The 17877-nt window shown below is 34.5% G+C and overlaps 1 protein-coding gene across 1 annotated transcript in view; it reads left to right on the top strand.

Annotated features, from left to right (window-relative positions):
* LOC129226869 (V-type proton ATPase 116 kDa subunit a 1-like) overlaps positions 1 to 17877 on the top strand; it is a 60435-nt gene that overhangs the window by 20856 nt on the left and 21702 nt on the right. Inside the window, exons 9-12 of the mRNA XM_054861499.1 lie at positions 1905 to 2117; positions 3510 to 3660; positions 9783 to 9922; positions 16330 to 16469. Coding sequence (XP_054717474.1) covers positions 1905 to 2117; positions 3510 to 3660; positions 9783 to 9922; positions 16330 to 16469 — 644 coding nt within the window. The remainder of the gene's footprint in view (positions 1 to 1904; positions 2118 to 3509; positions 3661 to 9782; positions 9923 to 16329; positions 16470 to 17877) is intronic.

Raw genomic sequence — 17877 nt, 5'->3', positions numbered from 1 at the left:
ATGCTGTTCAGTTTTGGTCTCCTTATCTTAAGAAAGACATTAATGTATTGGGAAGGGTTCAAAGGCAAGCTACAAGGCTAATAAATGGACTTTCTCACTTAGACTATGATTCCAGGCTTAGAAGGCTAAAAATGTACAGTCTTGAGCAAGGAAGAGACCGAGGGGACATGATTCAGTTGTTTAAATTTATTAAAATGAAAGATGTTACGGGGCTGAAGTTTAGCACTGAAAACAGGACAAGGGGTCATTGTTTTAAGCTATTTAAATCTCAGGCTAACATGGATGTTAGGAAAAATTATTATTTTAGCAGGGTAGTGGAACCTTGGAACAGTTTACCGGAAGAGGTGGTAATGAGCAAGGGAGTAGATAGTTTTAAGAGGGCCATTGATCTTCACTGGGGATTGTAAATTGACTAGGCCCAGTCTAGCTGGGCCCAGAGCTTGTTGCTGGTCGTCACTTTTGTATTTGTATAAAAGATTTATAGAAAATGTTTTTAAAAAAAGAAAGAAAAGGAAACAGTTTCTTGTTTTTTCAGGCATCAAGTCGTTATGCAGTTGAATCTCGTTAATACAAAATTGCTTAACATGAAATATCACAAAAATACTCGTTCGTCCTATGTTAACAACCATTTAATAGTTGTTCGGATAAAATTCAGTCAAAAAAAAAAAAAAAAAAAACACGGTGATCCTGATTTCCTTAAGAAATCTATCATTAGATTCTCAGTTAGCTATAAATTGGTTTGAAGTAAATACAACTTTACACAAAGCTTCTGGAGGGGGACTCTAAAAGCAAATGAAAAACAAAATTGTCACAATAATCACACAACTGCTAGTGCAAAATGTATTTAAAAACACCGCCACATTTATAAATTACATGATAATTTTAGTGACAAAAAAAAGAAAAGAAAAACACTTGCACTACTCTAATATAAATTTTTAATGTAGTCGATCATTGTAAAAAAACCTTCAACAGACTAATTCAGAACCTCGTTGAAACCAAAGGTTTAGTATGCTCAATTTAAAAAATATTTGAGAAAGAAAATTTCTGGTAATTCATAAGTTTTACTATGCCTTTCACATGAAGATATGCACCGCGCATCAATGTGTGCTTACCTCTGGGGGTGCTGGATCAGGTGTTGCTTGGCTCCTAGTCAAAAAAAAACTCGGCTGCATCCAACCGGTTAAACCATGTATAGTGATATGTACGGGGGACCCTGGAGTGTTATGTTATATCAAATAAATACAAATACAAAAGTGATGACCAGCAACAGGCTCTGGGCCCAGCTAGACTGGGCCTAGTCAATTTACAATCCCCAGTGAAGATCAATGGCCCTCTTAAAACTATCTACTCCCTTGCTCATTACCACCTCTTCCGGTAAGCTGTTCCAAGGTTCCCTGCTAAAATAATAATTTTTCCTAATATCCATGTTTGCCTGAGATTTAAATAGCTTAAAACAATGACCCCTTGTCTTGTTTTCGGTGCTAAACTTCAGCCTCGTAACATCTTCCATTTTAATAAATTTAAACAACTGAATCATGTCCCCTCGGTCTCTTCTTTGCTCAAGACTGTACATTTTTAGTCTTCTAAGCCTGGAATCATAGTCTAAGTGAGAAAGTCCATTTATTAGACTTGTAGCCCGCCTTTGAACCCTTTCCAATACATTAATGTCTTTCTTAAGATAAGGAGACCAAAACTGAACAGCATACTCCAAATGAGGTCTTACCAAACTTCTATATAAGGGCAGAAGGATGTATGCTGTAAATGCTCAATGTATGCTGTAAAGTCATTTGCTTTTGCTTGGGTCCTGTCAACCATTACCAGGACTAAGAGTTGTGCTTAAAAGTTTTGTTCTAGATTGGGTATACCTTCTTGCTGCTTTTACAAAAATCTTTCTTTATCTTTAGATTTTAAATCAAACTCAAGATCATCGTCATCGCTTACTTGCCAACGCTGCTAAAAACATTAAGAGTTGGTTGATCAAAGTGCGCAAAATCAAAGCAATATATACCACTATGAATATGTTCAATCAAGATGTCACCAGAGAGTGCCTTATTGCTGAATGCTGGGCATCTACCAACGATTCAGCTCAAGTCCAACAAGCACTACGGGAAGCTTCAGTATGTGCTGATTTTTTAACATATTTTGTAAATCCTTTCCCGTAATCCCTCTTCCTTTGTTATGGAAATAGTTTAAAATTTACTCTGCTTTCTCATTCATAATTAGCAGTGTATCATTATTTTTAATACTGTGTTCAGTGATAAATTATATTTATTATTTATGTAATTTTTTTTATTGCAATAAGTTTTGGTATACTGAATTAAGTCTGCCATTTTTTCCCTGATATTTTTCTAGTTCCTACTACCCCTTATATGTCCTCAAAATGCCGTTATACATATATATTTTCAAAATTTTCTCCAGGGGAGAATCCCCAGAACCCCTAAAATGGCGGATATTCAGTAGCCCCCTTAAAGAAGGTCCCTGCATCACTTTCCTGTTGCCTTTTCTCTTTCAAGATTAATCGAAAAAAAAGACAGTGGGGAGAGAAAAAAAGAAGGAAAATAATGAAATAAAACCACATGGCTTGATATGTCACAGGGAAGAGACCACACATAGTGAGAGATGAAACTTAAAAATGGCCTGTTTTGCCACCATCATAACAAGTTGTATGGGCTACAAAAAGGGGCCCGCCCATTACCTAAAATAGCTCAGGGGCCTGCTGTCTAAATCCGCCACTATATTTATGTATGTGAATTCGGCAAAATATTATCATTAGAGTTGGCAATTTGAGAATTCTGCACCCCCCCCCCCCCAAAGTAAGAGGCTCGACACATCCCTGCTAATAATAAAGATGAAAGTCTGGATCTCTGTCTGAATACCTGTGATGTGCAAAGCTCTTGGACCGTTTGGCCGAATTTCATGAAATTGGGCACAAAATTAGTTTGTAGCATAGGGTTGTGCACCTCAAAGTGATTTTTTAAAAATTCGATTTTTTTCTTTTTTAATTCCAATTTTTTTTTAAACCCATTTTTCACATAAATTTGATAATATGGGGGGAAAATATTATATTGGGGCAGAAGTATGTTAAAGCTTAGTAAGCAATAGTTTAAACTGCTTAACTGATATTTATGCTTCCCTGAATTAATGATGACCTCAATTTAACAATACCTTTTTTCAATCCTTAAACCCCTACGTAGAGGCACATGGGAACAATTAAAGATACTTTTCAAAATACTATTACAATACATTTTATGGAAAATACTCTAAAAATTCTGCAAGACATAGACTATTTAAGCTTGTTTCATCTCCGAAAAATTGAAGATATTTTTTAAAAATAAAGGAATACAAATATGGTTCACATGTATCCCCTTTCTTCAAAATGGACCCCTTCCTTTTTTCTTTTTTTTGTATTTCTGAAGATTTTAAGTTTAATTGTTTAAATAATTTATTTAAAGTTACATTTTCAATAAATAAATAAATAAATAAAATTGAATGTATTTATAATTTTCCAGGAAGAATGTGGAAGTCATGTTCCTGCTATTGTAAATCGAATGGCAACATCAGAACAACCACCCACATATAATTTAGTCAATAAATTTACGGTTGGGTTTCAAAATATTGTTGATGCATATGGTGTTGCTTCATATGAAGAAGTCAATCCAGGTAACAAAATTTTAAATTCTTCCAAGCATTTTATTGGTCAATTTACATTTTTAAAAATGCATTTTTTAATCATCACTTTACCAATTTCAATATTTATATATTATTATTTTATGTAAATTCAATGTTGTAGTATTATTTTTTTTTGATTGATTTAACATGTATTATTAAAAAATTTCACATCTACTGATTTTCATTTGAATCGAATTTTACCATGAAAATTCTTGTTTTGAGTTAAATTTACTGAATGCTCAAGGCAGTAACGTCTAATCATTTTTTTCAGGGTAAAAGTTTTCTGTATGGAATAACTTTAATATTGACAGTAATAAAAGTGTGTGTTAGTTTTTTTTTTTCCTTTCTTTCAGTTTGCTTCCAAAATTTTTTCACTACCATTCAAGAAGAATATTGACCACCTACAGTTATTAATACAAATACAAATACAAATGTGACGACCAGCAACAGGCTCTGGGCCCAGCTAGGCTGGTCCTAGTCAATTAATTAGTCCCCAATGAAGATCAATGGCCCTCTTAAAGCTATCCACTCCCTTGCTCATTACCGCCTCCTCCGGTAAGCTATTCCAAGTGCCCACGACCCTGCTAAAGTAGTAGTTTTTCCTGATTTCCAAGTTAGCCTGAGATTTAAATAGCTTAAAACAATGACCCCTTGTCCTGCTTTCCCCGCAAAAATTTAATCCATTTACATCTTTCATTTTGATAAATTTAAATAACTGAATCATGTCCCCTCTGACTCTCCTTTGCTCCAGGCTATACATGTTAAGCCTATTAAGTCTGGTATCATAATCTAAATCTGAGAGTCCCCTTACTAATTTAGTTACCCTTCTTTGAACCCTTTCCAATACAAAAATATCTTTCTTCAGATAAGGCGACCAAAACTGAACAGCATACTCCAAATGAGGTCTTACTAAACTCCTATATAAAGGCAGAAGAACTTTCTTAGATTTGTTTGAAATAGATCTATTGATGAACCCAAGCGTTTTGTTGGCTTTGTTACTAGCAATACTGCACTGTTGACTAAACTTGAAGTCCTGATTTATAAAGACACCCAGATCCATAATATTTTCTGCCTGATTTATGACTGAACCCTGTAAACGATATCTCATACGCTTATTTCCATGACCTAAGTGTAGCACTTGACATTTCCCTACATTAACTGCCATACCCCATTTATCTGCCCACTTAGTAATATGATCTAAATCCTTTTGCAGCTGTTTTACTTGTTCTTCATTTTCGACAATCCCCATAACTTTTACATCGTCAGCAAAACAATTCATGCTTCCAGAAATATTTTCATTGATGTCATTCATAAATATAATAAACAAAAGAGGCCCTAAAACTGATCCCTGAGGAACCCCACTTAAAACATCACTCCAATTAGAATGATTTCCTCTCACAACTACTCTTTGCTTCCTTCCAGTAAGCCAATTTCTAACCCAAAGTAAAGTTTTTCCTCCTATTCCAATGTCAGCTAACTTGCTGAGAAGAGCAACATGCGGTACCTTGTCAAAAGCTTTTTGAAAATCAATATAAACAACATCCACACATTTTTTGTTATCTAAAGCTGAGGTAACCTTGTCGTAGAAATGCAATAAATTAGTAGTACAGGATTTACCTTTCCTGAAACCATACTGCAAACTAGTCAACAGACTATTAGTCTCTAAGAACATCATGATCTTAATTTTGATCAAAGTTTCAAAAATCTTACAAATCACCGAAGTCAAACTTACAGGTCTATAATTCCCAGCAATACCTTTAGACCCCTTCTTGAAGAGTGGCGTTATGTTAGCCAGCTTCCAGTCCTCTGGCACCGTCCCCGAGTTATAAGAAGCATTGAAAATATTCAAAATAACATCCACTAATTCCTCTGCACATTCAACTAAAATTTTTGGATAAATATTATCTGGTCCCGGAGCTTTAGTTGCTTTAATCTTTTTCAAATGAAATAAAACCTCCTCCCTGGAAAATACAAAATCCTCAAGCTGTATAATAGCTTGTGTCTTGTTAGTGTCAACTGTTGAGATACAGTTATCGTTAAACACACTGGAAAAAAAGTTATTTAGAACATTTGCAATATCCCTATCGTTTTGGATTAAATTTCCATACTCATCAACCAAAGGCCCAATTTGACTGTTTCGAGCTTTCCCAGAATTAGCGTAAGCAAAAAACCTCTTAGGGTTCCCATCAATATCATCTGCCAGCCTTTGCTCCAATTCCCTTTTCTGAATCCGTACCAAATACTTAAAATTTCGCCTTGCCTTACCATACTGGAGCCTTTCCGCACTCTGACCAGTTTCTTTAAACTTACGAAAAGTGGCTTGCTTATAATTAAGAGCTTCTTTAGTCTTCCTGGAGAACCACATAGGCCAAATATTGGTACTAACACCTTTTCTCCTAAATGGAACATAGTCCCCAACGGTTTTAGCAAGTTTATCCTTAAATTCCGTCCACTGCTGATCTACGTCGCTATTTTCCAACCCTGACGAAAAAACCTCTTTCAAGCTCTGCCTAAGTGCAACAAAATTGGTGTTTCTGAAATTGGGCACAAACCTAAAATTATCATCTTTGCACACTTCAAATTTAACCCGGAACCTAATGCTGTTATGATCACTATCTCCAATATGCTCCCCTACACTCAACCCCTGAACAAAACTACCTATGTCACAAAAAACTAGATCCAAAATGGCCTCCTCTCGAGTTCCCTGAGTTACAACTTGATCTAAGAAACAGTCACCAATTACTTTTAAAAATTCCTCTTCTTTGCCATTACCAGGATAAAAATTATTCCAATCAATACCCGGAAAATTGAAATCCCCCATTATGATAACGGATCCCTTACTGGACATGTCACTAATAATACGGTACATCTGTTCATCTTGTCCCTGGTTTGAATTAGGTGGCCTATAAATGTTTCCAAAGCGTAGCTTTTTGCCCTTACTGCTCATCAACTCCAGCCAAACCATATCAATATCAGTAGGCTTATCATTTATGACCAATTCATTGCAAATAAAATTGTCTCTAACATAAAATAAAACCCCACCACCTCTTTTACCTACTCTATCCTGTCTGAATAAATTATACCCAGCAATATGTAATAACTCTGCATCAGATTCGGTAGCCCATGTCTCTGTAATTCCAATAACATCCAACTTCTCATCCATAACTATGCTTTTCAATTCATCCATCTTGTTCCTAATACTGCGAGCATTGGTATAGAAAACTTTAAGCATGCCTAAGTTGCTTTTATTTAACACCCTGAAATTTCCTAAATTACAATTGTTAACATTACTACTTTTGTTCGTCACTTTATTTCCATTTCTAGCAATACCCAAAAAAATTTCATTTTCTCGATACCTGATGCTTGAACCATGCCCCCCATTCCAACTTAGTTTTTTGACTCCGAAGCCCTTAAAATTTATCCACTAACCATTTTGACCCCTGTAGAGCTCAGATGCAGGCCATCCCTAGCAATCCAATCCCGTTTACAATGACTCCATACATCAATGAACCTGATACTGCGCTTTTCGCAAATTGACTTCAGTAGCAAGTTCATACACCTCGCACGTTGATTTAGCCAGCTCCTATGCACTCCATACCTGGGAAGCAATCCAACCACTTGGACATTCGTCGAAAAGCTGGTTGCTTTATCCAACAGGGATTCCCATTCCCTAGAAAACTCCTCATTTTTACTGTGGCCTACATCATTTGTTCCCACCCACAAAGTAACCATGTCCTCCTTATTCAATACTCCCTTCTTTTCAGTAACGTCTTTTACCCGAGCCCCTGGTAAACAACACCTAGCCACCTTACGCTTTACTCTCCCAACTGTGTTACCCACCTCCCTTACCATAGAGTCCCCCAAAATTACACCCTTAGTTTCCCAATCTAAGTTATTTTCTAATCTTTCTCTTCATACATGACACTTCCTATTGAGTTAAATACAGGATTCCTATAAAATTAGCGCCTATAATATAGCGCCTAGACCGTTCAGCCGATTTTCATGAAATTCGGCACAAAGATAGTTTGTAGCATGGGAGTGTGCACCTCGAAGCGATTTTTCGAAAATTCGATGTGGTTCTTTTTCTGTTCCAATTTTAAGAACAAAATTATCATAAGACGGACGAGTAAATTACGAAATTATCATAACGTGGAACCATAACATGGGTACAAGCCAATTGGCGAGAAAATTCACCATACATTATTTGTAAATATACAGGCGAACCAAAATACCTTTTTATTTTTCTACTACGGGCAAAGCCGTGCAGGTACCACTAGTAAAAAATATATGAAAAAGCTAAAAACAAACAATAACATACAAGGGTGATTGTGTTCCGGTATTTTACTGGAGTTCCGGTATTTACATCTTGATTTCCGGTATCTTCATCTTCGAAAATACCGGAACCATCCTATATTTTCAGAAAAACCCACTTTTGTAAAATTTAGGTGGATGTTTAATGAAACGCCGAAAGTCCAAATTGAAGACGTTTCGTTTGGTATAAAGCGTAAGCTACCGTCATGTTTTGCAATCTCTATGGTAATTATTGACGAACAGCTGGGGTGAGAGATGGAATAAAGGCTAGATAAGAAGAGAAAGGAGCGTTACTTGATATTTTCCCCCTTAATATTTTCTTTTCAAGATGTCTAATATCGTTTCTCTGTTGCATATCTTAATATGCAGATGATGTAACTAGGGTTGCCCATTCCCCCCGTCTGCGATGGCACCCCTCAATTTTACCAAGCCCCCTTTTCCCTCAAGAATTGCCACCCACTAATAAAAAGACTTAAATTCTTCTAAATTAATTTCTCCAAAAGTTTCTGTGGTATAATCTGCTTCATGACCCCCCCCCCCCTCCCCTCCCGACATAAACACATGAAAATCCTTGCTGTAACTATATTATTAGATTAAATTGCTAAAATATTTATTCACCAAGATGGCCTATGGCTTTTCTCTGTTGTAGATGCTTATGTAATAGGGTTTACAGTCCCCCCCCCCCCATTAAATGTTGAATTTAACGACTTATATATATCGAAAATATCGATATTTGGAGAGCGATATATCGTGGCATTAAAATTTGGATATCGCCTAGCCCTATTGCGCAGTGATCATAATACATTCTGCCCCTTTTGCCCCAAACTTATTTAATTCTGAAATATTTATGCACTTTTAGAAAATGAATGTAATAAATGGTTAAGGATTCAGATACAATAGAGGAAAATAAAAGATTCTTTGAAAAATTTTTAGAAATGAGAAAAATTAAAAGAATTTAATTCTCTCCATGCGCATGGACATATTAAGTCCAATTAAAACTTCGAGTTTTAGCCCCAACAAATAATTATGTATATAAATAATGTGTGCATACATGTAATGTATATATGTATGCCCATCAAAACACTTTTTCTTCTTGGAAAAAAGTTCAGGTATTTTTTCACGGAGTCACAATCACCCCTGAACATAATCATCAGTCAGAGGAAAAAAAAATCGTTAAAAGACCTGCGGATAATCCGACCACCGGAGTTTACTGTATTATACTTTTGAATAGACATGCAAAAAATTTGATGTAAACAGTGCAGGGTTCCCATGGCATGCTTAATAATGATTTTTCATATGTTTCAAAAGAACCATAATTTTAAGATAATATGCAAAGCCCCATGTTCAAAAATCAAGTCAGTGATTTCTGAAAATTATTTCTGGAAAACCAGGGAAATTCGGAGAATTTAATTTTTTAAAGTGAGTGGGAACACTAATATTATTCAGTGTCACTCAAATGTTAGAACATCAAAGTACTATAGCCACAATCCTACTTATTGAACACTTATATAATTGAATATTTGTCAATCTGGGCAAGATTAGTTTTGCAACTCAAATATGTTAGAATTTAAATTCAAAACAAATTTAACTGTAGTGAAAAATTAGATTTTTTCAATCTGTGCCGTTCAACTTGCTGGGGAACAATATTTATGCAGCTTTTAAATGTGTTAGTTAGACCACTTTAAAATGGAGAACCACCACATGAAGCATTATAACCTTTAGATTTCCTATCCTTAGTATAGTTTTTCTTTTTAGTAATCACAATATTCTTACTAATGTTTTTTTTTTCTTTTCATTTTTAGCGCCTTATACTATTATTACCTTCCCATTTTTGTTTGCTGTTATGTTTGGTGATGCTGGACATGGTTTGTTGATGTCACTTTTTGCTTTTTGGATGGTTTATAAGGAAAGGCAACTAATGGCTCAAAAGAGTGATAATGAGGTATTTTCAAGCATTATAGTTTCATTGGCTGTTCCAAATGTTATTGGCTTTAATGTGTTAATGATTAGAAAATGTTGCTCTGGATTTTATGCTCTAAGCATCATCAAAAAATGCACTAAAAATACCTTAACTGTGCACTAAACAAAAAAAAAAAAAAAAAAAAAGAAAGAAAGAAAATGCACCAAAATATTTTTTACTTGAAAAAAAAAAAAGATGGTTCAAACACAAAACACATGATAGGTAACAAAACACAAAAATAGTGAGAGCACTATTTTTGTGTTTTGTTATTTAGGCAATAAATATATATTTAAACAATAAAATTTAATTTTTTAGACATTAATTACGTCTATTGCAATATATTATTACACATAGTATCCGTGTTTACATGAGACTTTTGTACTTTGCATTTCCCTGCTCCAACTCCGAAAAAAAAAAAGGTTAGAAAATACACGGTTCACATGCAAAATTAGCTTGTACCCCTGTATCCAAAAAAGCGGTTTCGCCCAGCATCCTTAGCAGCTATACCCAGCTAGTAAACAAGCTCGTTTTGCAAAGTGCATTCTGGGTAAAAACCCCGCATTTACTCCTGTCGATGGCAGGAGGACTAAAAATCAACATTTATGCGGGAAACATGAATGAAGTATGAAGTGAAAAGGGAGGCGCTTGAAACTAGCGTGAGCACTGAGACTTTAGGTCTATTGTACTAGTCCCGCTTAGACTACTAAAGGAGCCCAGTAACAGAAATAAATTTCAGCAGTTGCCTAACCGAAATTCTAGGCAGTTCCCAGGGATCTATATAGTTGTATCCCAAGTGCTCAATTCCTTGCGCAGAGTAGAAACGTGGGAAATAACCAGAATGTGATTAAAAGCAGGTTTGGGGGGGGGGGGAGGAAAGGGAGGTAGAAAATGTCCATGTAAATGCGGCTAATGTTCTTCACGGTTTACTCGACTTTGAGAGTACCTTTTGTCATTTACCATCATTTTTAAAGATGATAGTAAATGACAAAAATAAACACCAACTCCTCCGTCCATTTCCTCTCAACTTCTGCAGACGTTATTGAAGCATAATTTGCCTTTGTCTTGTGCTGTGAAATGCCAGTTATAGTCCTGGCCCCACAATGTAGTCCCGTAAAAATTTTTAGGTCCAGAGAATTTCTCTTTAGAATCTTGATCTGTAGGTGTTCTAATGCGAGAATTTCTTGGGTAGACATGTTGAATCCTGCGCGAAATAATTTTACAGGCCATCAAAGAAAGCGGCCATTTTGGTTCACTTGCACATTACGTTTTTCGCAACGGGCGTACACAGCAACTTCACTACAACTTCAGTTTAATTTTGAACTGCAATTTTTGGAGTTTAGGAAGTCAATTAATGTATTAATTATGTCATAAAAGCCGCTCTAGCTGTTTCCACAATTTTACGTGGAGATATCTCTGACATTTGTTGTTGAATATTCTAGTTACTAAAAAGTGTACAAAAATTAATAAATAATCCAAAATGCTCATTTTAAACTCGTGTTTATCGCATACATGTTTCTTCAACAACACAATAAACGAAAAATACAAGATTAGTTACTTTTAAAAAAGGTTACGACCTGTTTTTGCATTGCATGTTATTGCACTACGACGGACGTCTGTATCATTTGATGCCGCAACCGCTTTTTGAACCATTTTTATCAGTCCAGTCTATGTGTGGAAAAATTCGTAGATCTGCATTTTATAATGAGTTATTCTAATTAAGCTCTTCAATGATCTGTCTCAAATCTCCTATGAAAAGTATTGCAGATTGCTTCTTCATTAACTGTTAAACCGCTAGCACTTACTAAAAATGTAGCATTTTTAGTTACTGTAAATTTTCCTTATTTGATACTGAAGACCAGAAATTTTCTACCTGCATAGGTACTTGCATTTTTCTGTCGATTGCAGCAAGGTTTGTTTTGCCCTTAGTTGGTTCTCTTCTCATCCTTTCAAATTATTTCACAAAATGCTGCAAATAACTATTGAACACAACATGAAGTTCATGAAAAGGGCATACAGAAATGAATCCGTGCAGAACATTGCTGATAACTTCGCCAAAAGTTTTCTTTATTTAGCGGACTTGTGACATGAAATATATAAGGAGTGCAGTTTTTATTGGAGGATACTTTGCTAAATTAAAAATGTTCTGGCAACAGATATTTCTGTAATCTAGCTTGGTAGGTGAATCACCATCACCAGGGGCGTGAAAAAGGGGGAGGGAGAAGAGAAACCTGTTGGTCCGGGCCTGAGCCTGAAGTGGGCCCAATATTTTTAAAACTAGGGATGAAATATATGGGTAAACACTATGGAAGGGGGCCCGGAAAAGTCATTTGTGACGGGCCCCAAAATTTCTTTGCATGCCCCTAACCATCACATTATCTGTTCGTTAGAAACAAGTCGTGAGCTAAAATATTTTAAATGCATTCTCCCCTTTCTTTCGCTATTTCCATGTCTCTGCACCCTCGTTATAGTTGATTCTTTCCCATTAGCTTAGAAGTGATATTTTATGAAGAACTGTGTGCATCAAAGCATGGTAGGTTGACTTTCGAAAGTAAATCAGACAATTTTTGAATTAAAATGTATCCAGCCTAAACTGGCGGTACTGTTCTAATCAATGAATCATGATATTCATGATGCTGAGAAGGCGAATCTTGACACTACCATTCACAAGTCGTTTAGTGAGAAAGCTGTCAAGTTGCCCTGTTTCAGAAATCTCATGGGGATTTATATGTTGATAGATAAAATCAACAAGCCTTTTGACATTTTCATCAAAACACTAGCTACGATTGCCTATAAAAATAACGATGCGGGACACTCTCACAGTGATCCATTAAGTGAGAACTAGTAAGACCGCGAAACATTGCATATCATTAAAATTTCATGATACTCTAAATGCCACTCGACAACATACTTTTTCTCGTCTGCCCTGCAATTTCTTCGGCACTTTTCTGTGACCGTTGAATCGTTTCTTCCAACTTCATCTCTGACTTCAAAGCATTGAATTTACCATTCTATTTTTTAACAACAAATTTACCTTGAATGAATTTTTCCTGCAGGTAGGGACACTCATTTTCTAGCGCCCTTATCCTCTCTAAGTACCATGTTGCATATAGTAGATAAATGATGCAATAAAATATACGAAAGACTGGAAACAGTAATTCAACAGTCTGAACGTATAATTTTTAATTTTTTTCGCGATCCGCAATAATCAAGTGTTTTACAAGTGATATCAGTGAACGAAACACTTTACAATACCTGCACAGTTCCGATTTGTCACTACATCCCTTAACAAAAACTCAATCTCTGTTTTCAAGCTTTCAATATTTGTGCGTAACGATTAAATCATTATTTGACTTTTTTCCTCATCCTTTGAGCCAAGAGCATCCTGAACCATCTTTACTCGCTTAGCAGAACTTCTCTTGTAGTCTAAAATTAACATCTTATAATGATTTTCTCAAGATTCTCAATGATTTTCTGCAGTCTTCACGGCTTCTTGTGAGCTAAAAGCAGCAGCAAGTACTTTTGGAGATAAATGTTTAGAAAAAGCCAACAAAGGTTCATTATTTCTTTCGGAAGCCATAAAGAATGCTTTTATTATACGTTGTTACGAGAAATAGTTTTGTTTCATTAATATAAACCAATGCATTTTCATCTACATTGAGAGTATTGAGCATCAATTCCATTATTTCTGAAAGAATAAATCCATGCCCAGAATTTAAAAGAGGCTTTAATATTTCATTTGCCTTTTTAAACAGTTCAAATTTTGAGGATAGATGTTGCGAACACTGTGTATTGGTTTCTCGCTCATACTTTCGAATATGAGAACTTATACAGTTTGAATGTGCATATAAAATCGCAGCAGTCTGTGCATTTTTTCTACCATTTTTTTAGCGTTTCTCCTGGCGTGTATTTCTTGTAGCACTAGTTGCTGCAATGACACACTATATTTTCTTGCAGCGTTTTTCAATATTGCGTCTTTGTGTATTTCAGCAGCTTCACGAACTCGTTTTTGTCGGAGAACATAATTTTTCTCTTGATTCCTTTTGACAAATTACATATTCGTTTGCCAAAACTGTCTTCAAGGTGTCCTCAATTGCCCACTAAAACTTTCTGAACTCAGTTTAGAAATATCAACCTTTGCTGAAATAGTTATTGTCACAGAAAAACAAGAAACAAAAAGTTTTTGGAACTGTGGAATATTTGTACTCGAAAACAATTACTTTGATAGCAGAGGATAAATAACCTTGAACAGTGGTGGAGCGAAGAGGGGCGGGAGAAAAAACCTCTATAGCCACTGGTTTTAACATGAATGCAGTTTTTAATACAGTAGCTTACGTATATGAAAGGGTTGTTTTGATCAACAACCTCCTTCATAAGGTATTTCTGATCAAAAAATCCCCTTCATAAGATATTTTTGATCAAAAAAACCCCCTTCAGAAAGTATTTTTTAATTGAAAAAACCCATTCAAAAGATTTTTTCATCAATCCCCCCCCCCCCCCCTTCAGAAGATATTTTTTATCAAGAAATCCTCTCCAGAAAGTATTACTGGCTGCGCTGGTGACCTTGAAAAATATTGATTTACACAAAAGATTTTACACTTTAAAATGGTTTGGTTTAATTAAGGGTCATTAATTTTTGTACACTTTTTAGTAACTAGAATGGTAAACGGAAAACGTCGAAGATATCTCACGTAAAAATTGTGGAAATAGCCAGAGCGGCTTTTATGACGTAACTATTACATTAATTGACTTTCTAAGCCCCAAAAATCTCATTTCAAAACTAAAGTTAAATTTATAGGTACGCACGTTAAGAAAAACGTAATGAGCAAGTGAACCAAAATGGCCGCTATCTTTGATGGCCTGTAAAATCATTTCGCCCAGGATTCAACATGTCTACCCAAGATATTATTACATTAGAACACCTACAGATCAAGATTCTAAAGAGAAAATCTCTGGACCTAAAAATTTTTACGGGCATACATTGTGGGGCCTGGAATATTAGAAGACTTATACCTTTTCAGTAACTAGGTATACTACAGTACTGGGTATTCTTTGTTTTTTCCAAAAATATAATTGAATTCTTCCTCAACTCTTCTTCAAATGGATTGCACTTCCAATTGCAATAAAACCTTTTCCATGATAAAACTCTTCATGAGCAGATAATTACTGCTTATTTATGAGTAGAAATTCGAAAAGCAATGGCTTTCCATAAAGTGGCTTTCCATGGATCACTTGGTTATTAGTCTTTGTGAAGAGTTAAAGGTTTGTTTTTCATCTTACTTTAAAGTAAAATAGGAACTTTAAAAAGTCAACTGGAAAATACAGTAATGTGCAATTAATTTTAAAATTTGCTATGCAATACATTTATGTGCATGGGCAAAAAAAAAGGGGGAAAGTATACAATTTCATATACACCTATTCATTTGCAGATAAATTCAGTAGTTGTAAGCTTTTTGTTTTAGAATAACTTTTAGAATTCCCTTAAATACAAATAAATGTCTTGCTTGGAAACATTATCTTATTTTGCTATATTTGAACAATGATTGACGAATTGTTTTCTGTGCAAATTTACCCGTAATTTGATTTCTGAATGTAAATGTCTTTGCTAAAATTCTTTTGCTTTTGATGTAAACTATCAAAAACCTTTTTAACACTAGAAAGACGGAGGGGCCTGTGTGGCCCCTCGCGTAGTTTGTTGTTTAATAACTCGTATAACATCTAACGGAACTTAATGGAATTTTCTGACTTTTCATTATATGACACTATTTGAATGCTTGTTTAATCATTTAATCATTCGCCTCATAGTACTGTTAATAATGATCCTTATACCTAGAAAGACGGGAGGGGCCACAGTGGCCCCTAAGCATTTTGACAATTAAAAAATTTATTTTTTTTCCTTTCTCCTAATTGTTGTAGCATAAAAAAAATGCCATTCACTCTAGTTTAACCTGTAATTTCCTCTTTATGCAGCCGATTGGATATCCAAATGCTATAAACAGTACCGACTGCTTACCATCCTAACGGTGGCCATTGCTCTTCGAAAGGAATACTAATTCAACCTTTTGCCCAGTATAGAGAGAAAAACTAAAAATAATTAAGTACTAAGTTTTTGTTTAGTCATGAAAGAATGTGTATCAGGCATGTGGACTTCCTCAGGAAGAATTTTTAAAAGAATTCACTCCAAAAATGGGTAGGGGCCACACTGGCCCCTTTAGTCTTTCTAGGTATACATAAAATGTCAGTCGTTCTAGTGTTAACATACACGAGGGTTTTTAGTTTACCATTATTAAAATATTATACTTTTCAATTTTAATGTTTATTGCAAGCCATATTCATTTATGAACAAAAGTTAAATTTCTGTTTGTTTTTTAATGTGTCTGATTCTTTTACAGATATGGAATACAATGTTTGGTGGTCGCTATATTATTTTGTTGATGGGACTCTTCTCTATATATACTGGTCTTATATATAATGATGCATTTGCCAAATCTTTAAATATTTTTCATTCACAATGGGATGTATCTGATGTTAAGTATGTTTTTTTTAAAAGTATTTTTAACTGAAAAATATAAACTTTATCTAAATATTGCCAAAAAATACATCATTAACCAAAAAAAAAACCAGCGTCTCATAATATAAATATGATAGTATTGCGATACATTTTATTTCCACCATTTTTAATTAATTTACTGGCGATGAAAATCATTTTTTTTATATAGCTTGGTTATTTTTATGGTCAAAATTATTTTACGTAACTTGATTCCCCTTTTATTTTTCATTTATAGTCATGATTTAAAATTAAAAAAATTATGTTAAATTATCCAAAACTTTATAAAATGTTCAACTTTACGCTTATAAATTAAATATTCTTATATTTTTGATGGAAAACAATTTTTGCTTCAACATCGTTTCTAATTTATTTTCAGGGGCATACAATTTTTAAGTGTTTTTGTAGAATTTCTGTGTTTTACCCTTAACTACACCATTGGCGTCGTCAGCTGAAATTTATTGGGGGGACCATTTTGACTATCATTTTCAAGTTGCGTTGCATTAAGAAAAACTCGTGTATGTATATATATATATATATATATATATATATATATATAATGGGTTTACATTTAATACAATATTTTAAACAGGTACATCTTGAGTCACATAATTACACAATAAGAAAAAAAAAATTAATACCAACAAATACATTTTTTCTAGACTGCACATGGGATACGAATATCCGTGCTATTTTTTTGTGATCAATTTCGTCCAAGATGTTTTTGTGAATGTAGCATAAAGCAACATGATTCAACCGCTTTTGTGTCATAGTCGACCTTAGATACCATTTCAACTTTCTCAGCGCACTGAAGCTTCTTTCAACTTTACACGACGAAGGGCGGCACACCAAGAGTAGCCGCACCAAATTTTCAACATTTTGAAACAGTAGACAATTGAATCAACCGTTCTTAATGAATGAAATCAGCAAAAACGAAATCCAGCTCTATTGAATCAGCCGCTTTATGGAATCAAAGCTGTTCAGAACAAAATGTGACTCATATAAGCCGCAACAACTGTATAATTAAATTTTTATATTACATAGTGATAAACCCTGCAGCTCTAAGTTCTTGGCACAAGTTGGATTCGAAGGAGTTTAATTTGATGTTTTTTAATTAAAAAATTAAAGTATATAATTCACCGTTATGACATTCACGAACCTACGAAAAACACAACTACAAAAATAAAATAAGACACAAATAATTAAGCTCTCATAATATCATATTTTAATAATGCTACCTTTTGAAGTATTTTCTTAATTTTTTTCAGGATTTTTGTAACAAATGCACCAGAATTTTGCTTTTTTGTTGAATCCTCCATACACTCAATGCATATGAAACCAAAAAACAACAAAAACCATGTCCATGTTATTTTATTAATTTCTAATTTCTCAA

The sequence above is a fragment of the Uloborus diversus genome, chromosome 7 (genome assembly GCF_026930045.1).
Source record: "Uloborus diversus isolate 005 chromosome 7, Udiv.v.3.1, whole genome shotgun sequence".
NCBI classification, from domain to species: Eukaryota; Metazoa; Arthropoda; class Arachnida; order Araneae; family Uloboridae; genus Uloborus; species Uloborus diversus.
Note: the sequence above shows the minus strand (reverse complement) of the source record. Positions and strands in the feature narration are given on the sequence as shown.